General features: G+C 32.5%; 2 protein-coding genes across 4 annotated transcripts; both read right to left on the bottom strand.

Annotated features, from left to right (window-relative positions):
• Positions 1-179: 179 nt before the first annotated feature.
• Positions 180-5,136, bottom strand: LOC141723940 (protein HOTHEAD-like). 3 transcript variants are annotated; one of them, XM_074525907.1, is made up of 7 exons: positions 5,012-5,136; positions 4,543-4,776; positions 3,395-3,794; positions 1,859-2,169; positions 1,322-1,707; positions 545-1,113; positions 180-454 (listed from the first exon to the last, which is right to left on the bottom strand). In XM_074525907.1, exons 2-7 carry the CDS (start codon positions 4,613-4,615, stop codon positions 400-402), a joined length of 1,794 nt encoding a protein of 597 aa, XP_074382008.1. In that variant the 5' UTR covers positions 4,616-4,776; positions 5,012-5,136; the 3' UTR covers positions 180-399. The 3 variants fall into 3 exon arrangements, with proteins under 3 accessions (XP_074382008.1, XP_074382010.1, XP_074382009.1); XM_074525909.1 differs by having other exon boundaries at positions 4,543-4,763; positions 5,012-5,029; XM_074525908.1 differs by lacking the exon at positions 5,012-5,136 and having other exon boundaries at positions 4,543-4,924.
• Positions 5,137-10,156: 5,020 nt separating this feature from the next.
• On the bottom strand, positions 10,157-20,500 carry LOC141723938 (protein ROOT HAIR DEFECTIVE 3-like). The gene is made up of 23 exons (XM_074525901.1): positions 20,344-20,500; positions 19,527-19,676; positions 19,247-19,313; positions 19,065-19,167; positions 18,684-18,754; positions 18,500-18,563; positions 18,357-18,422; positions 18,116-18,163; positions 17,982-18,044; positions 17,834-17,890; positions 16,620-16,778; positions 16,465-16,533; positions 16,289-16,380; positions 15,805-15,883; positions 15,518-15,683; positions 14,214-14,338; positions 13,547-13,809; positions 13,353-13,449; positions 13,089-13,250; positions 11,642-11,746; positions 11,464-11,558; positions 11,262-11,358; positions 10,157-10,849 (listed from the first exon to the last, which is right to left on the bottom strand). Exons 1-23 carry the CDS (start codon positions 20,345-20,347, stop codon positions 10,610-10,612), a joined length of 2,442 nt encoding a protein of 813 aa, XP_074382002.1. The 5' UTR covers positions 20,348-20,500; the 3' UTR covers positions 10,157-10,609.
• Positions 20,501-23,373: the final 2,873 nt, after the last annotated feature.

The following is a 23,373-nucleotide window of genomic DNA, read 5'->3' as shown; positions in this document are numbered from 1 at the left end:
GTTCTGAAGCAAATGTCGTATATTTTCTGGCAAAAGTAAAATTCGCCAAAGCGACTGTTTTGCAGACCTAATACACTTTTAAAGCTTCAATGCACACCCTTAAAGCTTCAATCTAAAAACAAGTTGGCAGAAGTGTCGGGAATTTATGGTATCTGGAAAAATAATAAGAAGAAGTAATGAAGACACAACACAAAACCTTGGCAGCAAGGGAGATGGATAGATGGTGATGACAAGCAGGTGACATTCATATGTTACAAGTACCAAATAGAGTGATACATAATTTTAATCGTTTGAATACTAGAGTGGAGTTGTTAAATTTCCATTCTTTTGTCTGCAAGCCTATCTCTACAGTTACCTTCTTGCTGAAAAATTGGCAATAATATTTGCAGCAGCAGTCCTTCATAAAACAGCAGCTCTTCCTAGCCGCTGTCTCAGTATTTTCACTCCCATGTACCTGCATCAGCAAAAAATATGTATGATAACAAATTGCAGACACATAAGTGAATGTTGATAGTTTCACATAACATAAGCATCCTGATCTTACCTTCCCATCATCAGCAGAGTTGCCTGAGGATTAGTGCCTGGTGAGTGTGAGAATGTTGAACCGTCAATAACACGAAGCCTGTGGACACCAAGAACCTCGTAGTCTGGTTTAACCACCTTGCCTACATGGCATCCGCCGTGGTAGTGCCAGATTGTGATAACAGTGTCCTTACAGAATTGCTCCACTGACTTGGTATCGTTGGTATGTTTGGGGATAAAATTAAAATTTGCACGGACACTTAAGTTGAGTAGCTTCTCAAAGGTTTCATCGTCAGGTGGCATATAATTAGTAAGGTGTTTTGAAGCGAGAAGCTTCTCTACGAGACGAATACCTTCGACACATTTCTGTACATCTTCTGGATGGCTAAAGTAGTTGAAGGAGACATTGGGATTGTCATCGACATTAGTGTTACTCAGGCTCAGTTGCCCTGTCGACTTTGGGCTAGCTATCTTTTCCAGGATGAAACCTCCATTAAAAACTTCACGCGGAAAATTTCTTTTGTTTCTTTTGTAAGCTTCTATAGCATCTTTTGTCCTTTGCTTTGGAGGAATGGTGGAGAGCTGCCCAATCTGTAAAGTACCATTAGAAGCTTTTATGGACTAATTAGTGATCAATAAGGATGTGAGGTAATTGGACTTTCCTAGAAACAGTTGCACACTTCCACTATAGTAATACGAGGGGGTCAAATCTACAACTATAACTCAATACATAGTACTGCTTTAATAATTGAAACCAAATAACAAGTCAAGACATTTCTTATAAGTGCATTCTACTAACCTCGGCAGATAATATCCCATGATTGCAAGAAATGTTTTCAGTGGACTCCCCAAATCCACTACTAGCCTCAAGGTAGACTCCCATCTTGGTGATTCCAACAGTTTGAATCAAGGTCTGTTCCACAGGCCTATTGAAAGGAACAAATACAGCGTTCATAGGATTGTCTGCCATTCCTTTCCCGACAAAGTCGTTATCATGCACCACTGGGATGTTCATTCTTTTAAGGTCACTTTTTGGTCCAATGCCGCTAAGAAGTAGAAGGTGAGGACTTCCAATTGCTCCAGATGACACTATAATTTCACTTCCCCGCCTCCTCGAAAGAATTGCTTGATGCTGCTTCCCAGTTTCGTCTTTAAATACAACTCCAACAGCCCTGGGCTTCTTCCCTGTATAGCAGAAAGAACAATTGATGAGCATTGAGCATCTAGTTAAAATATACCTAGTACCTTGCTAATACTATGAAAATGATGATAATTTTTGTAACAATCAAGTCAAACAACATTAAAATTCATGCTAACTCTGAGGTGCTCTACTTACCTGTTTTGTCAAACACAATCTTTTGCACTGTTGCATGAATCAGAACGTCAAGATTTTCTCGGTTGGCTGATCGAAGTAGTTCTACAGCTGTGCGACGACGACCATAATTGTCAAAGATCGTCCCACCAACCTTGGTTCCGTATAGATGATCGTAGGTGAATCCGTTATCAGGTGAAATTCCAATATCCAAAAGACCATCCCTAACCGCTCCCTGCCATGAAGACAGCTTAGGCATACGAACAATCTGATTCTCAATCCACGGGTACGATTCATTCACCAGTTTTGGGTCCAAATTCAACAATCTGATGTCTCTGCAAGCCAACAACATAAATCTACATATTTAAAAAGAGAAGTGGCTAGTAGCTACCCATTTATGTCAAAGAGTAAGCTATTACTATATTATGCGTTAGCATATTATTATTACCGAAACATAGATCCTATGACATGCTTTTACTACCATGCAGTATGCACCATATGATATGCTTTTCCCAACACTGCTACTGCTGAATTTTAGCTATATTTACTTTAACTTCGAGAAAAAGATAGATTGTTAGACCCCCAATTTATATATCGGACATCTGTGGATTCTGGAACCAAACAGTTGGTTCTGCCTTATGAATTTGCATGTTATAACAAATTATGTTAACGCATCGTCAGTCAGGTATGGAGTACGGTACCAAGTATGGGTGGTTGTGTGGGGTATGCCAGTATCTGAGGTCAAGATACAGTATCTGTTAAATTGTCTCACGTATAACACGACTACCATAATTGTATCTTCCTCTTCAAATCTACCTGATCTCCCCCCCCCCCTTGAAGGTAGATTTGAAAGGGGGACACTTGAGGGAGGACCACAATAGTGTCGCAAGGAACACAGAACAATATAAGAACAATGTTAAAATGAATCGTTCAATTATCTAGAAACTACCTATTGCATGTATAAATATGTAATCATAGAATATGTCGTCTAATCATTAACAAAACCATACATCATATTATTTATATCTAATTGACTTGTGCATTCTTGAACTCTGATAACGATTTGCAACAAGCCTATGTATTATTAAAGCATCATATCTAAGCCTTTTAACAACAAAAAACGGAGAAACTGATCACTGATGCTGGCATGTTCTTCTTTTTTTTGCTAAATCATGCTGGGATGTTCTTGATTATGACTAACTAGATTAACATAACCATAATCCTAAAGCATTCTCTTTTTCTGCAACCCTTGCGATAATGATCCAATAAAATGCAGTGGCACTAAAACTATAGACACAGGACACTAAGAAGTTACATTATATGTTACTACCTCACTAAGTAAAACTAGAATTTCTTCTATTTAATTTTTAGGGACAACAGCCTTAAATTGCAATAAACTGCTGAGGCAGATACTCAACAACCCTTAACAGCTTGACTTGTATATATTACTTGAAACTAGCAGCATGGTTAGTCTCTGGTCACTATAATCATTTCCAACCATCTACGAAAACACACTAAACTAGTAGTAAATACAAAAATAAAGGTAATGTTTTGCAATACCTTGCGCTTGGTCTGGTATAGAATCCGGCATTGATACAAGTACCTCCGCCCAAGACTCTGGCCCTGGCATTATAAACTCCATCCGAAGAATAAAAGAATTGGGAAGCAGAAGTTGGAGAAATATCTGCTAGATTTATGTGAAAGTTCTTCAAAAACGTAACATTTGGATTTGCAAATGGAACCCCGCCTCTTTCTAATAACAAAACACTGAAGTTCTGCGACAATGTAGCAGCCAATGGACATCCTACTGTACCACCACCGACTATTATGTAGTCATACCCCTTTCCTCGAACATTTGGTGATCCTGCAGACGCTGATGGTGAAGAAGATGACGGCGGTGGCGAAAAAGAACTTGCATATCTGATAAATGGATATTCATCATCCCAATAATTCGTCTTCCCTGCAATTTCCCAAAATTTAATATCTCATTTTTAAGAAACTTATAATTTCCTGGTAAAAATGTAATCTTTACTTTACTTTATTAAGAAAATTGCAAGTCACCATATTGTCACAAGTTTGTGATCACCAAATGCAATAAATTTAAGCTAACTACCAACCTAAAAAATGAAAACTTTTAAGGTTTTGCAGACACTTGTGTATACCAATCAACATATAAGCTCCAGCAAAAAAAATCACCATATAAGCTAACCATCTTTTCTTGAAGTGAATTTTTTAGAGGTTGTTACATATAACCAAAATAAACCAAACACCTGTATATATAAATCTGCCACCTTTTGTAGCTGAGAAGTACCCACTTTTAGCTGGCCATGCCTTGTTTGTTGGTGGCTTGTTCAGTTAAAAAAGAGGATCAAGAAAACACTCACAATAAAGTGATAGTAACAAACTAAAGGCAAATAAGTTATAAAGCAAATTTAGCACAACAAAACCAAGAAAACATAACCAAATATATACATACTACACACCGCTAATTACATGTTTGACCAATCATATATGCATATTTTTGTGCAGGGGACTAAGTATTAATTAAAGACATTAAAAGATTCAAATAAAAGTGTGTGCAGACACATAAATTACACTAAATTGATGTTATAATTATTTTATCAACATAATTTATAGGAGTATCAAAGAACATAAATAATTATGAAAATAGAGATGGTAAAGTAAGAGGATTGGGAAAGAGCATAAACCTTGACAGGAAGTGAGGAACAGAAGACAGAGAAAGATGCTGATCATCATTGAGGGCGCCCAAACTTTAGCCATTGGAAAAAAACAACCAGAGAGAGAGAGAGAGAGAGAATAATTTAGAGAGCAGGCAGCAAATCAAATTCCCAGCAAATTAGAGTTAGTTCCACTTCAATCTCTGATACCAAGCTTGATGTGGCTAACTTTGGTTGGCCTTGTTCTGCAACTTTATATATATACTGCATATTTATATACAAACATATAAATATTCTTAAGATACTAGTAGAATGGAATGATTGAGTAGATACATTTTGCATGCTACCAGTATTAATAAATACATATACCAAGACAAAATTAATATAAAATTATGCAGATATTAGCCAGCATTCACAAGAAGAGTACATATAAAATAAAATAGGCCACTGATGAAATGAAGCTATTAATTAAAAAGTGGAATAGGTTTAGAGTGCATACTTGTAGTCCACAAACAAAAATGAGAAATTTGTAAATCTGAAGACCAAAAGGAAATAAATGAGACGCGAGAAGCTCCAACTGGAAGGTGGTAAGGTAGATATAGAGTCTTATAGATAATGGAATTTAATGCATGGTAAATTTTATATTGGACACAGTTGTATATACAATAAATGTCATCATAATACATACGCCCGTCAATTATTATTAGATCATCACTTTAATGTTTAGGTAGGCTGGAGTCAATGTATCATCAACTAATTTTCTTTTTTTTCTTTAAAAAAATATATCCTGAGAGTGATTATAAAATTCAGAAATCGGAATTATTCGGTTGAGTTATCGATTTATAATTTATGAAATATTTTTTGACAAATTAAATAATTTATTAGTAATTTATCGGCAATTTAACTAATCAATCATATATGTTTGACCAATTTATCGATAATTTTTTAAAAATCAATCAATTTTTATTACAGAAATAGGAGGCCACATATAGTTATAATTTTAATATAATACTATGTTTTCAGTTCTAAGTTTAACCCTGATCATAAAAATCATATAATAATAATGGAATTTACTATTAACTCTGTCGTAAATATATGGAACAACTCTCCAAAGTCTCCTTTTTCACCTCCCGAAAATCTCATTCCAAGAACTCTTCAAGATTGTTCTGAATAATTACAGCCTAAAGTTAAAACTATGATGCCATACTCACAAATGGTTGTATCACTTGATTAAATTATATAATTATCTTTTTGGTTACACGAGCAGAATTTATGATTCTTCCTTTTAAATAAAAACTTATAATTTAAATACGGTTTATTTTAATTCATATGATTTGCAGTCTATTACGTGAGCCTGTATGTTTTACTCAATGAACACTTTAAGGGTAACAACTTCGGGTTCACTACAATTACAAAAAACTATGATGCCATTATCGTCGATATTGTTATCATTACGACCTAAATTTTAAATATTGATACCATTTATTTAAACCGGGTAAGCACGCTTTAAGTACAACTAGCTTCATACCTGTGCGATACACGGGATAATTATAATTTTTTTTTCAATATTCAATTTTTAGATATAAATTTTGAATTTTCTTCACTCCATCGAATTATATGTTACATATTTTATTTGTGTTTACTTTAATACTTGTGGCTATTGTATATTTGTGTTTATTGTATACCTGTTATGTTTTATACATTTGAAATTATTGTTTTAGCCAAACAATTAAACTACTATTTTAGTTCTGTATAAATTTTGATTTTCCTTCATTTTATCGAATTATATGTTATGTATTTTGTTTTGTTTATGTCTGCTTATTTATTGTATACACATTATGTTTTATACATTTATAATTATTGTTTTAGTCAACTACTGTTTTAGTCCCGACCGCCAAAATAATTTAATTCATATTATGTTTTATACATTTAGAATTATTGTTTTAACCAAATAGTTAAACTACTACTTTAGTCCCGATCACCAAATTAATTTAATTTCCTTTATATTAATCATACTAGCATAAATCCCGTGCGATACACGGGTTCCCATTAATATTTTAAATTTTTATTTATCAAGTTATATTATATTTTTAAAATATTTATATAAATATATAATTATTATAAATTTACAATAAAAATAATAAAATAACATGTGGTCGTAATTTAGTAGAATAAATAGACTATTTCTAGTAGTTTAATAATTTAGTAGTTTAGCAGATATGTAACACTATTATTTATATCTTTTAATAATATGATAAGTTGTATTCGTAGTTTAGTAGGATAAGTATACTATATTTAGTGGTAGTTTAATAATTTAGTAGTTTATTAGATATATAACACTATTTATCTATTTTTGTAATAATCAAAATTAGGAAATTATCGTTGAACCAAACCGTTGAACCAAATTATCTCTATTCCGTCTATTATAATATAGTATAGATTACTAGCATAAATCCTGTGCGATGCACAGGTTTCCATTAATATTTTAAATTTTTATTTATCCAGTTATATTATATTTTTAAAATATTTATATAAATATATAATGATTATAAATTTATAATAAAAATAATATAATAACATGTGGTCGTAATTTAGTAGAATAAATAGACTATTTCTAGTAGTTTAACAATTTAGTAGTTTAGCAGATATATAATACTATTATTTATATCTTTTAATAATATGATACGTTGTATTCGTAGTTTGGTAGCATAAGTATACTATATTTAGTAGTAGTTTAATAATTTAGTAGTTTATTAGATATATAACACTATTTATCTATTTTTGTAATAATCAAAATTAGGGAATTATCGTTGAAACAAACCGTTGAACAAAATTATCTATATTCCTGCTATTATAGTATAGTATAGTATAGATAGTATAGATAGCATAAATCCCGTGCGATGCACGGGTTCCCATTAATATTTTAAATTTTTATTTATCCAGTTATATTATATTTTTAAAATATTTATATAAATATATAATGATTATAATTTTATAATAAAAAAAATATAATAACATGTGGTCGTAATTTAGTTAGAATAAATAGACTATTTCTAGTAGTTTAACAATTTAGTAGTTTAGCAGATATATAATATTATTATTTATATATCTTTAAATAATAGGATAAGTTGTATTCGTAGTTTAGTAGGATAAATATACTATATTTAGTAGTAGTTTATTAGATATATAACACTATTTATCTATTTTTGTAATAATCAAAATTAGGGAATTATCGTTGGACCAAACCATTGAACCAAATTATTTTTATTCCGGCTATTATAGTATAGTATAGATATATAGTATAGTATAGATATAGAATATTATAGAATATAATAAGCTAATTGTTGTAGTCGTGAGTAGTCGAACCTGTGGCTATTTACTGATACTATTATTTCTAAAATTACTATTATATTCTTGACGATCAAACCATGCCATATTAACTCCCTTATGCTAATTATATATAGGATATAATAATAATTAATATTATTTATTGTTTTTTTCTAAAAGTTAATATTATTTAACTCAGTGCGACTCCCCTCAAATTATACCCACAGAAATGACCGGTTGTTGACAAATTTTGACCTCTGAAATGACCCAAAAACAAACATATTCCTGCGTTACATGCATATATTCCCATTTGTGTTTATATTTGTACATATTTACTTATGAATTCACACAGTTCAACTTCAATCCATATCGCCGTCATCGCAACTACTTCGTCTCCAACAAGATTAACCCGAACATACAATATTGACCATCTAAGTATATATCCTATCCCCATACACACACATACTATGTGTACGTACCTACATATGTATCATATATCTTAAATTTTATCATTCATATGGAATGTGACAGATGAATACAAATTGAAATTGAATAGTAATGTTATCAACGCGATCTCTAACATTTATGATTTAGGATGGAGTTGTGGAGATAATACAAGAAAATGACATCGACACATTACACCACACAACACCCATTCATTCTTATTTCACACTGCCACCTACCTCTGCCTCCTCAATATAAAGAGTTAACCAAATCAACATTTTATGGTACACAATGATCATGTTAATCCATTGTTGCTAATCATGTCTGTTATAATTTTTTGCGTATAAAAAAAATCTTAGAAGAGCTCTCGATTAAGCGCCGATAAACAACATAGCCATCCTAGATTCATAAAAAAAATTAGTGAAAAATCTATTCATGAAAAACTAGAACGTAATGGTGGTTATAATTATAATCTGAATTCACAAGCCAATCACCTCAACCGAAATTATTTCTTATTTCTTGAGGTCCAGAAAGTCAATACAGCGAGAGCGTTAAGCTGAACTGCAAATAGAAATAGAATCAACATGTCTCTTAAGGATGATGAAGGTTCTATACAAGTTGAAGAGTTGAAGATAAACAAAAGGTGTAGATACATAATGCATATGTACATATAACGTACATAGAATACTAAATAAAATGATACAAAATCTTTTGAACTTATCTTTCATTCTAAATGAATAATTAATTTCATTAACGACGAGAAGAGTCGTACAAAAGCATTTCCAACAACAGAGAAGACATGAAAATTCTGTAGCTATTTGGCAAAATTTCGGAACTACACAAGGAGTGAAGGACCAAGTACAGATAATTCGTGATTTTTTTATGGGTGACTAACTGACCACCAGCAGAGCAATTAAAACACCATGTACATGTATGGTGAAATAATTTATTAGGCTGCCCTGTGATAATGGTACATATACATGTCTTGTCCCAGAAATGTCACAAGAAATAAAGTTGGCCACAATACTTTCCTAAGGAAAGTTTTTATAGATGGACCTCGTGAAGTATATAATTTACTCACCTGTGGGTCTTCTGCCCAGAAATTAATATTAGTACGAAAACAATAGATAAATGAAGGACGATACTCAATAACATTAAAAAGAAACAGAGAGAGTGACTGATTAGGCCATTACAATCCTCACCATTATCAGTTTCTTTTACAATATAAACAACCATACTCATTATGTTCATAAACACAAGTCTTACGGTTCTTAATATATAATAGTACAATAATAACGACAATGGTACTAATTCCGAAGAGAAACTATACCCCTGCTTAGTTTTCAAAGTACTGTAAAAAGAAAAAAAAAATTCTAAAAGAAACTAGAAACAGAGTGAATAAAAACATCACTATATATGCTTGCAGCGTTCCAGACTTTTAAAGGCTACCGATAAATCTACAAAACAAGTGCATTACAGCTTTGTGCTATGGTATATAGTTGTATGACGAGTCTGCGCACCTAACAAATTAAACACAGTAAGGATTTGAACTAAATGAAAACAACTCTAGAGTAAATGTCATAGCTCTGTTTGGTGAACTTACCAAATCAGCTCTCCCTCCATCTTTAATAAAGTTGCTAGCATATTTATGAGCTTCCTATACTACTAGAGTAGCTCTTGTTCATTTATATCCAAGACTATTTAACATCAATGACACACTTGTGCTTGACAGTCAGCACCTATAGCTAATTATAGGCGCCAAACATTTTTTGGATTCAAGAACAAACAAGATTTAAATTTGCCCTCCAACAATTAGACAGGATTTCCAAAATATCAGAATGCAACCAAGTGAAACTAAGGAGATTTCCTGCCATACTGAGAACTATATTTCAATACCAATACAAGTCCATAAATTATCAAGGTTATTTGTTTATAAAATACAATCTGGAAGGGCCTTAACTTTCCCCAAAAAAAACAAAACTGAAGATAAATCCACATAATCGGCAACCCTATAACATGGAACAACCTTCGTAATATACTAATATCTAATACCACAACAGTGATCAGAGTTTTGAACCTATCAATTGAAACCAGAAAACAAAGAAAAAAGGTAATGTGAAGAATTCTCTATATAGTGGGCTTTTTTCACAACAAAAAATAGCCCTGATATGTGTGGCACGTACATAAAAAACTAATGCCTCAGAATATGTCATGAAACATGCTCAGAATTTGCCTTCAGACCCCATAACTATCTATTCATAAATTTTGGCTCAACATGCAGAAAGTCATCGTCATCATTTACACCAAAATGCTAGGAACAGACTGCTTACTGAGTTTTGTCACGTACTGCTGGGCTTGAGTATTCAGTTCCATTTTCGGAACTAATTACCTCAGATGACGCACTCGATGATATGTGACCACTTCCACTGGGAGAACTCTTTGCTGCTAGTGAGGGGTTTCTTTGATTATTACCAGTTGTAGGCGCTTGTCCCTCCTCAGCAAGTTTCTTCAAAAGGTTCATTACAGTAGGAAGGAACTTGGTGGATAAAGAGAGAAGCCCAGGAAGCTGCAAGAGGAACAAGAGTAAAAAAAATATCATTCTGACAGAGACAAGTCTATGAATGCATAAACTTTATAGCACATGTAAAAGCAATTTACAGTTATAATCTTTAATAGCCTCTTCTCTTCACTCAATTGGAGGGACAAAAATTATACACCGGCCCATAAAAGTAGTGGTACTACACAAGTAACTAGAATGTAACAATAGTGACACTGTTGCTGCTTCTTCAATTTACTCGATTAATAAACACGGGCATATCCCAAGAGACGAGTTATATATCATCATGATTTTTAGAAGATATTCTTTGGGCCCATGATAGACAACTACAGAGAAAGTATCGAAAGAGAACGCGCTATAACACAATTGAACTTTCTCTAAATAATGGAACTCCAAAAGTTAAAGAACTTTAAGCACTTACAGCCCCATGGCGGAATTCACCCGAGATGTCTAGTTGCACCCAGAGGGCTTTGGTAAGTAGATAACCAACAAAGATGACAAGGAGCCACAAAGGATTTCTGCCTCCATTAAGTGAGCAGAATATTAGACAAATAGTTACTTAATACTTGAAGGAGGGAAAGAAAGGTCTGATAGAACAAAATTGAATTGTATAATACACAAACCTCAAAAGTGTCATAAATTCGTTGAAACCTAGCAATATAATGGCCACAATTGCCCATGGAGGTGGCAACCAATTGTTACTACGCTTGCTAGCTTCCTGAAAATCCGATGAAGGAGATACAATCAGTAATAAATATGAAAGGCTAAGGTGATCTTCAAAATTTATAGAAAAGACCATACCTGGGCAGCAATGGCTTGTGTAACTGTGTACTCTGTCTCTGTCTTAAATTGTCTCCATAATGATTTGCACTGTACAGGAGTAATTAGTGTTTTGGATGCAGGAACCTGGGTCAGCAGAATAAAAAAAAAGATTAGCGCAGCTGGGTGAAGAGAGGTCATCGTGCAATGCCCATTTTTGGCTTTAAAAATAATAATTTGGTATTCGTGTCTGCAGGTTACAATCCACATGCCTAACGTTATCAGGAAGGAAAAATGATGGAAAAGCAGAACTAAGCTTTCCATAAGAAATTATTAACCTATTTAGCAAAAAAAGTTATTATTAACCTGCTACAGTTCTTTATATCCAAACTGGATACTCCCTCAGTCCCTTCCAATTGTTTACATTTTTGAGCAAATGTCCAGCACGCATTTTAAGGTGCATAAAAAGTATAGTTATGCAACTTATTTTTACAATTTTCTTTTTCTGAATAAAAGTTGAATGTTTTAATTTTCAGAAAAACAAAATTGTAAAAAAAGTTACAGAACTATACTTTATATGCACCTTAAAATGCGTGTCGGACACTCTCTAAAAAATGTAAACAATTGAAAGGGACGGAGGGAGTATATAACAAGTTATTCTTGTCATACAAATTAATGCACGACTTGTGAGAAACTTGGAAGTTGAAGATGACTTGCTTCAGAAGGCTACCTTTAGCAATAAGTTGTTTTGTTGGTGAAAAAAAATCATAATGTCTAGAAGTAATTTGAAGCAATCGACCAATCTTTGCACTATATGTTAAAGAAACATATATATATATATATGTATATATATTATATCAAGTGCCGATGCAGGACATCTCCAACAGTGATCCAAAGATCCAAATTTGGGGCAAATTATCCCAAATTTTTCTCCAACAGGGATCCAAATTTGGATCACCAATTTGGATCACCACTCACTATTCACCGATCCAAATTTAGTTTAATATAAAATAATAGTTTTCTTATTGGTATATTTTAGTTTATTAGATTTAAAATTGATTTGTGATTACTTAATGAATTTTAATGATGTTTTATATCTTAATTAATGAAATAAAAGTGTTTTTCGTTAATTAAGCATATAATTTTTACTTATATTTACGTATATTAAAATTTTTGTCTTTAATTTAAATAATTTATCAAATATAATATACACAGTTGATAATGGTTAAACATTAAATTTAAAAATAAAAAATTTAATAAGATATTTGTGTATTAAATATGTAGAAGGTAATTTGGATCAAAATTTGGATCAGGTTGTTGGAGTTCGTCATAAATTTGGATCAGAGTTTGGATGAATTGGTGATCCAAATTTGGATTTTTGGATCAAAACTGTTGGAGATGACCAACCTGCACTATTTCAGAGTTTCACACAAGATTTTTGCATGTTATATATTACCGTTTCCCAGGTGCTTGAAGCTACATATATTACCTTTTCCCAAGTGCTTGAAGCCAGTGCATCAAGCGAGCTGGCAGATTTATTTGATGCAGAACCACTGTTGGATTCAACCAAAGCAAGTGACAGGGTGTTTTCGATATTATCAGTTTCATCTTCCAAACGTATTGCGGACATTACAGACAGCATCTTCAACGACTGAAATATGTGAAGACGATTAATCCAAATAGCCAAGAATCAAGTATAAGACTAAGTAATAAATATGTGTATGGCACACATCTATACACAAAGGTTTCATACTGCAGAGCGAGCTGTTTTGGTAATTGCCCTGATGTCTTCGTTTCCGGTCCAGATACGCGGCATCGAATCAGAATCTTGGCTAAATAGTGTCGTGAATCTGTGATAATTTTACAGTAGTTCCATTAAGTATTAGGTATAAAAAAAAATCAACAAAAAGTAAATGTTAAAATCTAGATATTGCCAGAAGCCAGTACCTGTCTTTCATACGCATCATAACTCTCCCAGCTTCTTCTTTTGCCTTCCCTTCAACAATCCCTCTCGCATGATCCTCTAAGCTGGAAAGCATTCTGTCCTTGTCTTGTTCATCCATTTCAAACCCGGACAGTGCAGTAGAAAAATTAGACACTGCAACTTCAGATTCGCGCTGAAGAAGTTTCCTTATTGAAGGCCAGGTGTCATCACTAGCACCATCTAGAAGAGCTTCCACGGGGGCTGATAATGCCTCGCTTAATTTTTTCTGCACCAGAAGATCAGATCAGAAGTCAGCTTTGTATGCAAAGGTCCCAGAAAAGAACAATCAGCTCCACATTTTCCAAATAATATCCACGTCTAGGTTAAAACTACATGACAGTCCACAAAAGCTATAAACAAACAACACCCGGGATGATTTGTGAATTTAACTAATACTGCAAAAACGATATATGCAATCAGATTTCTCACTATCATCTGTGTCTGTTCATGTTATACAGAATATTGCATTCAAACTATTAGTGGTTGTGTAACTACTAGTTAGCATATTCAGATTTTAAATGAACCTAGCAAACAATCAATATTAGTTTAATAAATAAAAAATGTGCTCATCAACAGATGTTGTCCATAAATAATGTTATTTATCCAAGGTCCAATAAGAAGTATCAGTACCTCATAGGTTGTAGTAAGCTCAGACAGCTTAGTAGCACGAACTGCAGCTACATGTGCATCTATATCACGTTGAACCTTTTCTCTTACTTTTGCAGTGTCCCAATTTGCTTGCTTAATAATGGCATCTGTTAAGTCAATCGGCTATAATCAGTAAGCTAACATGACTTTGGTGCGAAGTCACCAAGCTAGGAATTCTACTATCCACAGTACATAAAATAGATATATGAATAAAATTGAATTCCTGAGCACATTGGATAAAGTATACAGATTTCTTTAAACAACACAAAGGACAGTGACCAACGATCAATGTTACTCAAAAGAGAGAGCATTCATTTCTAAAGTGAAGCTTACTTCAATGTTGTGGCGTGGAAGGAATTCATATAATGCATAAATGTCAACAAAATAGCCTAATATATTGAATTCCAATCAATCAACCATTTCGACCAAACTTTGAGAATAAACATGCTAAGACACATATCAAGAGCTGCAACTGCATCATGTCGGGAAATTTTACAGTAGAAAAAATAAAATTAAAGAAGAGCACAGTGGATGAAACAAATATGCTCCACCCACCCTTTCCAAATTTGCAAAACATGGGAGAGGATAAAGAGAGATCAAGATTAACTTCAATGTGCCAATTTTGCATCTAGAATATGATGACATCAAAAAGACTTTTTTGCCTATGAAATTAGAACTGTATATAAAGGGCTAGACGTCATCAATTAACTTCCCTTCTAAGTCTTTATATTCTGTGTCATCAAACTGTAAAGTTGATTTCCCATTGCAACAGCAGAAATGAAAATAATGACAAGACTTTATATTAAATATATGCTATTTGTGCCAGATATCGGAAAAGAAAATAACAAAAGGTTGGCACATGCTTGAAAAAAGGTTCGAGAGAATAAAAGGTACATGATTGATGTCTATCAATAATTGAGGCCTTCTAATTAGTCAACTATATGGTATGAGCTCCTATAATTATTATACCAAAATCAAAATGTTATTTGGGTTGGTCAAACATAATTATCATTTCACAAAGAAGCAATGTTGTTTGGGTTGGTTAAACATGATTATCATTTCACAAAGAAGCACCTTTGGATCCAAGGATCACTTAAAGAAACCTAAATTGGGAGGTTGCCGCTACCTTTCAAAAATAATTTTCCAGATGCACTCAGGCAAAGCTGTATGCATTAATACAAGCTGATCTGAAAATTTTGTAAGGAGGATGGCAGAAATTCGAATCGACTTGGACAACTATCAACTACAACTCATTCATTATGCATGCCTTTTTATAAGTAATATACCTGCACTCTCTTCATCAAAAAATTTCAAGAAAGCCTTGGTGGAATGCCGAGCAGCCACAGCAAATCCTTGTCCACCTTTTAAAGAATCATCAAATGCATCTTTAAACTTGTCTAATGTTCTTGATCGAATATGCCCAAGCATGGATTGGTAGGCTGGTTGGACAATCTGTAATTAGAATAACATTAGGCAAGGATGTCAAAACACATCCACCACAAGTCCTAAATATAGTTTATTTTGCAAATAGATACAAAATCAATAGCATTAGATAAGAGGCACAAAAAAATACCTGCAGTAGTTTTTCTTCTAACTGCCTTCTCTTTGAAGACCTAACGCCGTCTTCAAAGTATGTAGCTTCTGCATCATATCTGGGGAAAGAAACCTTATTTCATAAACAATGCTATATTTTTTGTTCGATAGTAATGCATACAGACCAACGCATATTTAGTTATAAACTCTCGTACTCCTTCAACAGTGCCAAAATCCAGTACTCCTTCCCTTTCCACTAACAATTATAACACAGTATTGTCATGAAACTTTTTTACCTCACTTCACCGGTGTCCATTCTTAAATGTAGTGTTAATATTATAGTAAGTGGCTCTTGCACTTATATAATTACTCAATAAAATAAATGACTAAATGAAATTAACTAGAAAATTGTGATATATGCGGACTATAAAATTAATTATTATTCCGAACAGACTGTTCACATAATGTATATGTAATCTTCAAGATAATATCACATGGACATAGACATTAATGGATATACTTACTCAGACAGACAAGTCTCAAGAATTGAGCTAAGCTTCTTTCCAAAACCTGGTACAGGATGCGACTGCACAGTCTCTTCCACTTCAGTCCAGTCCTGCAGCAATTAAATAACCTAAGTCTTGTACAAATGATATATACATGCGCAAAAACAATTTTGATAAATACAAAGATAAGATACCTTGTTTGCAATAAAAGATGAATACTTTTCACTGGAAATCTCTTCACAACGTACAGTTGCAACCATGACCTATTGAATTATTGAAGACACAATAAGCTAAGATTCACAAAAAAAAACTTGTTGGTCGACTCAGAAGAGTAGATTTTGAAAAATACCTTGTGTGCCGGCAGGTCAAGATCCTTATTCTCTTTAATGACCCTCCAGATTTCTTGTGAACTGAAAGAAAACCCTGAAGCGGGAACCACACCCCTCCTATCCCCGGCAAGCCCACCAGGTGCTATAGACTGGTTGAATCGCTGCCTCAAGCTAGCAACCTTCACTCGTCCAAATAAAAACGGATACATAACAGGATTCAAAATCATAAGGGACATGATTCATGGTTAATGAACCCAATCAACGGGAATTGGAACCCAAATCCCATATGCTAGTCTTTGGATAAGCACACTGATTAACTGGAATAGGAAAACGGATAAATGAGTTTCTACTTACTCCTAGGGATTCCAATTACCAAATCATTAACATTTCCATATTACCCCCATTTGCATACCTTGTATTCCCATCAACCATCCAGAGTATTAGTTATAAAAAGTCAATATAAAATCTACCATATTCATAGAAATCTATGTTGATAAATATTAAAATAAAATTAAAAATAATTCGTGCATATATATATATATATGTATATATATATATATATATATATATTAAAATTAAATTAAAAAATGATTTGTGCATATATATATAGCCACTGATAGAATTCATAGAATTCTGATAGGTAAATACAATTTCTTCCACGTTAAATGAAAATTGGTCTTCAGCATAATACACATCTTTATAAATATATCTTGTACATAGTTGGAGATGTCTTAGATATAAATAATATGCTATGGATAATATCCGGGAAATTTTCTTTGTGATTCCATAATTACATGATCTCTTTTGTGTATTCTCAGTCCCCCGTTCTTTCCTTTACCGTTGAAGTTCTAGTCTAAACTCATTACACTAGTTCGGGTATTGGTTGTGAATTCAGTTATCTTGATAAACTTAATTTGATGCTCGACTCCGTATATGTATATGTATGTGTGTGTCTGTGTGTGTCTGTGTGTGTGTGATTGACGGTAATTATGATATCTAGCATTATTTTCTTATATAGATGCTGCGTAGTTATCAAGAAACTTGTCACTAAAATAAGTAGCTAAACATGGACAAGTTACTTAGCTAACTGCAACTTTGTTATAGTTCCATCCATGAATGCACGATAACTAAAAAAATAGAAGTTATGATTTTCTGTCATGCAATATTGCCAAGTGTCCCTTAGATGAAAAAACACACACACACACATATATGCATGTTTAAATTTTAAAGGTACCTGCTCCCTAAATTGCTCTTCCTTCTCTTCGTAACTAGAAAGAGCCACAACTTCAACCTGCAAACTCAACCAAGCATTAATGACTAATAAGTGTAATAAGCTCTTATTTTTACATATAGTGCATACTAAAAATTGTTAGGGTACTTACGTTAAAAAATTCACTAAGGGGGGTTTCCTTATGAGCATGTGGTTTGGGAACAGAATCCCATATCTACAATGAAGGTATGATCAGAAAATTTAACATAAGTAATTTGATATATGAAAAACTTGAAAACACGATACCTTCTGTATATCTTCCCTCAAAACAGGTTCCAAGTTTTCCAGAGGCGTCTAACATTGAAAACATAAAAAACTCTGTGATCAACAGTCAGCTTAAATTGTATTTTCAAAACAATCATTGTACATAACTACATCCAATGTGCAGCTTGATGAACGAACACAAACTTGAATAGAACAAAAACTTGAATATAACAAGTAATACTGGATATGAAAATTAACAAATATGACAAGAGAGGGACCTCACCCTTGTTTTATCACGTATGACAAACATTAAAGTTGTTTTACGAGGGCTGAACAATCGCATCATGACCTGAAATGATCGTCATAAGTTACCCTGGCCTCAGATGCATTTGAAACATAAAACTAGAGCTTTTAATATTACTTTACCTGAAAAACAGTCTTCAAGAGTGGCTTGTTTGCAGCCTGCTCCCGTCCAATGTCATGACACCACCTACGTATCAAAAGTTATAAGAAAACTGAAACATAAATCTAACAAGAAATATCAATTTCTATTAGTATTTTCTGACTGAGGTAAAACAAAAGTGTGTGCTAGAAACTGAAGCAAACATACATATTGATCAGCACAATATCTGAAACAGCAAGGGCAAAGAGAGCACTCTGCTTTTCAAATGCAGTATCATCCTGTTAAAAAAAAATTCGCACAGCTGAGTGAGAAACAGCATATAAATTATGTCTATTCTCTCCAAACTAAGAAAATAAAGTAACAGATATACTACGGTCTACAGGGATTTTGGTCCATAGAAGAAGTGATTCCATATGAAATCAATCAATGTGTAACTTGATTGAATACAGAACTTGTTAAATTCGAGCAGTTAAGAAAAAAGTGTGACAAATAAGATAAATTGGTAACAAGCTTTCAGAGATGGAAAAATAAGTAACCACAGAGGAATTGGTGTCAAGAAATTAGTGAAAATAGGACACGACATAACACCTCTCCCCGTTCTCTTCCATCTGTACCCTCCAGATCCATTACAATGGTACAAGGCTCAATGCCGGAACATCTTGCCATCCATATGCCTTTAGTAGTTTGGGACCTGTTATGAAATGAATGTTGTTACTGGCTGGGTTTTAAATATCATCCAACATAAAAAATTACTATGCAGACCTTCCTACCTTCCTCTATAGGCATCCATCTCCCTGAAATTCGTATGGAACAGATGATTGAGTAGTGTACTTTTTCCTGAAAAACAACAGATAAATCGTTGCATGCATGACTAGAACAGCATAAACCAATGGAGAACTATTTTTACTTAGAAATGCTTTAATAGAGACAGTTAGTACTTTCAGGTATCAAAAAGAAAATTTCATGAAGCCTATATCCTTGGTTCCTTAAAAAAAAAGGTACATATCATTATAAAACAGAATGTTACTTATCTAAAAACACAATACATACCACTACTTTGTGGTCCCATGATAGAAACCACTGCATATGAAAGTCCGCACTCAGACAGCTTCACTTCTTTCATAAAATTTTCAAGACCGGAAACATTAAAAGTGCCATCACCTTCTATGAGATGAGTTGAGCAACATTCACCGTTTTTACCTACAAACAATCAACATACACATTGCCACTCAGTACCCATCATGCAAAACTTATATACAACATCGAAAAATATCTTTACATGTGGCACAAATAAAAATTAATATTCTCTTTCGAACTTAAACTTGGTGGAAACCTTCACTAGAAATGCTGTTGTTTCAGGCTCAAATTTTTAACTAACATGTGAAGAATAGCATATAACACTATATTTACATTATCACCTTTCATTGCATACCTAAGCTACAGTTTAGTAGAATCTTAAACCTCGTGTCCACCATACTCTATAATTCGCAACGAGTAAATAAACCTAAGATTCCGATTCTCGAGTATCTAATTGCTCTCATCTTCCATCCGCCATTTAAAAACAACACATCGAACCGCAAAAACCAAATCACAAAACAACTAAAAACAAGCTCCAATAAGTTCAATTACTCTTCCGACCTACAATTTCATGAATCCAATTAAACCGATCCCTGATCTAATCAACTAGATTCACCACATTAAAACAAACACTATAATACAAAACACGATCAAACTAGAGCTGATCAATCAAGTGAAATTAGGTAATTAACAAATCGAATCTACAATCAATCAGTAAGTAATTAAAGAAATAAAATCAATAATCAAGTGGATCACATGTGTAAAAAAAGGATTGAAAGGAAGTTGGTACCCATGGATTGAAGCTGGATTGGACTGGTTGTTGAAAACACCGGAAGATAATTGACGATGAAGCGAACGAAGCAGGATCTCACACCAAAATTAATTTAAAGTTTAAAAAAGTGGACTTCACTGTTCGATAATTAACATTTATAACATTCCCACTTTTTCCTCAGTATATGCACAACGTAAAGCGGTATACCCTTTATATTTACACTATATTTTAATTTAACATAATTTTATGTTACAAAAATTGTTATTGTATCTATTATAGTTTTAATTGTAGTATTTAATATCAAATCATGTTGTGATTGAAATATGAACAATAATTATAGAGATTCCAAAAAATTTAGCAGTAAAAACACTCACTAAACAGGATAGTTTGGACGATATTTGATCCGCGAGAGATGTAGTTACGTCAAGATATCTTTGTAAAATGTAAATAATTTTTTATGTATTAATTTTTGTAAAAAAAATGTCGTTTATAAAAGTTTCAGAATATATTTTAAAGTTCTTAACCGATGCATTTTGGAAATCTGACTAAACACACCGCATATTGGGATCCACTGACCGTCCATTTTTTCTTTATAAAATTCAACAAAGCAAAGCAAAGACGGCGGAGCAGAATAATGGTGCTTTATCCCTGTGTTATGCTGGAGTTTTGCCTTTTTATTTCTTTTACTTTTACACCGGCCTAAGACAAAATTTAATACCACTTCACCTTACACCCTAAGACAGAATAATGACTTCACAGGACTCCCCATTTCCCTAATTAATTGTCCAGTTTTAATTTTTGATGTTTAAATTAACAAAATTAGTTTACAAAATCGTGTTTTATTTATTAAAATAAAAATCATTTTCCTTTTTTATGTGTTATATTTTTTATTTGATCCTGATCACTCTAAAATTATAAATAATACATAAATATATTAAATTAACATGTTTAAAAATTATTTTTTTCGTTAAAAGAAAATTTTTGGGAAAATATAATATAGTACTTCGATTTTATGGTATTAAAAAAAGAACTTTAGGAGAATATCAAGATGTTAATTGATTCAAAGGATAAGGGAAAATTTAGGAGAATATTATAATGGTAAGTTAATTTCAAAAATCTTAATGGGAAATGTTGTGGAAATCTTAAAAAAATATTACGCATGATGATAATATTTATAGATACTTGTAATATTTCATAGGCTAAAATTTAAAAGAAAAAAATTAGGAAAATGTAATATAATATAATAAGTTGATTTTGGAAAAAAGAGAAGAAATGTTATTAAAAAAGAAATTCAAGATGGTATGTTTATTTAAAGAAAATGTAGATATTTTAGGAGAATATTATTGTAATATCCCGTAATTTTTAGAATTATAATAATAATAGGATATTGAAAAAAAGGGATTAAAATTTGATTAAGATTAAAATTTAAAATTGAATTAGATTTATGGGCCTAGAATTTGGATCATACTTGAATATAAATAACTTGTAGGTTAAGAAATAGGGTTTTATAGTGTTATAAATACATCATTATTCGTCTTCATTATTATTTATACCAAAATTCGTAGAGTTTTATACACAAAAATCAGAAATCTTGTAAAATTCATAGAAAATTCGTTGTAAGTCAGAATTTGTTGGTTCGGGACTTTTAGGAAAGATCTTATCGTTCTCTACAACTTTCGTGTTTTGTGTTTTTCAAGAAAATATCGTTTAGATGGGCAAAAAATGCTAAATTCAGATCTGGTCGAAATTTGAGGTAAGTTTTCAATCGATCTTTCTAGTATTTTCAAAATTATGTGTTACGTGTTTCTATTTGATTATCAAAATTTGGGCTGAGTGATGATATATTTGACAGGGTTGTGTGTTATAGTATATTGTACATGTGTTGTGTCGAGACGATAATTTTCAATATTTGATTTATGTCATGATTTGTGAAAATATCGAGTAAGAACTTAGAACCTCAATCATCAGATTTTAGTGACAGTTTTTTGAAAATTTAGGACCGTTATCACCGGGTTGTAGTGGTCATGACATGGATTGTGAATTTTGAATTATTGTTGTTTATGTGTTTTCTGTATCGTATGTATCAAATCAGAATAAGCATATGTATAGAAAGTGTTTGTTTCGTGTATCGTATAGTTTATCGTATTTTGTTATATGTGTATGTGTTACTTGGCCTCCTAGTTGGATCGATTGGTTTTTTGCCGGGATGTATAGCTCATTACTATTTCGGGTTTCATGTAAAAGTTCAAGTTGGATAGCATTGGAGTTCTTAGGATTGGAGTAGAGTGACTTTTGGACTCCCGTTAGTTGCGTTTTTGTAATAATAGTCACCTTTGTAATAGAATTTTGTATTAGTAAATTTGTTTTGTATTAGTTTTGATTTATAATTAATAGTCCGAAAGTGCGGGCTGTTTCAATTATGATGGTAAGTTGATTTAAAAAATCTTAATGCAAGATGTTGTAGAAACTTTGGGAGAATATTACGAAAAATGATAACAATTTAGGAAAAACAAGGTAATTGTAGTTTTTGATATTTATTAACTGAAAAAATTGAGAAAATTGAAAAATAGAATTGGACAATTTGAGAGGTGCCACATAAACAACCTTGTCTTCTCCGTTTGTTAGATATTGAATGCTATGAAATATAACACATAAGGTGTGAATGTGTTTCTTGGATTTTTCTTTATTTTTAAGCTAGTTGGATTATGGTGAACATAGCAGAAAATATTTATAGAGATATTATATTTCACAAAATCACATAGAACACACAATATCAAAAACTCACTTAATTGTATTAATTAAGTTTGTCTTGCTACAAATTTGTGTTCTTAAGAAAATAAGAGCTCAGCTTTTATCTTGAGAGAATACAAGAAAAATCTAGATCTATTTGTTACTTCTAAACTAAGGACCTGTGCATGCTTTATAGACCAGCAACACGGGTTTACAAAACTTGCACTAAAATTTACTAAACCAATTTCTAAAGCAACCTTGTATATTTCCTTTTCTGGTGTTAGCAAATCTGTGCAGAATCTTGCAGGTCTGTGACCA

The sequence above is a fragment of the Apium graveolens genome, chromosome 5 (genome assembly GCF_009905375.1).
Source record: "Apium graveolens cultivar Ventura chromosome 5, ASM990537v1, whole genome shotgun sequence".
NCBI classification, from domain to species: Eukaryota; Viridiplantae; Streptophyta; class Magnoliopsida; order Apiales; family Apiaceae; genus Apium; species Apium graveolens.
The sequence above is the reverse complement of the archived record's forward strand: the minus strand, read 5'-3'. Positions and strand labels throughout refer to the sequence as shown.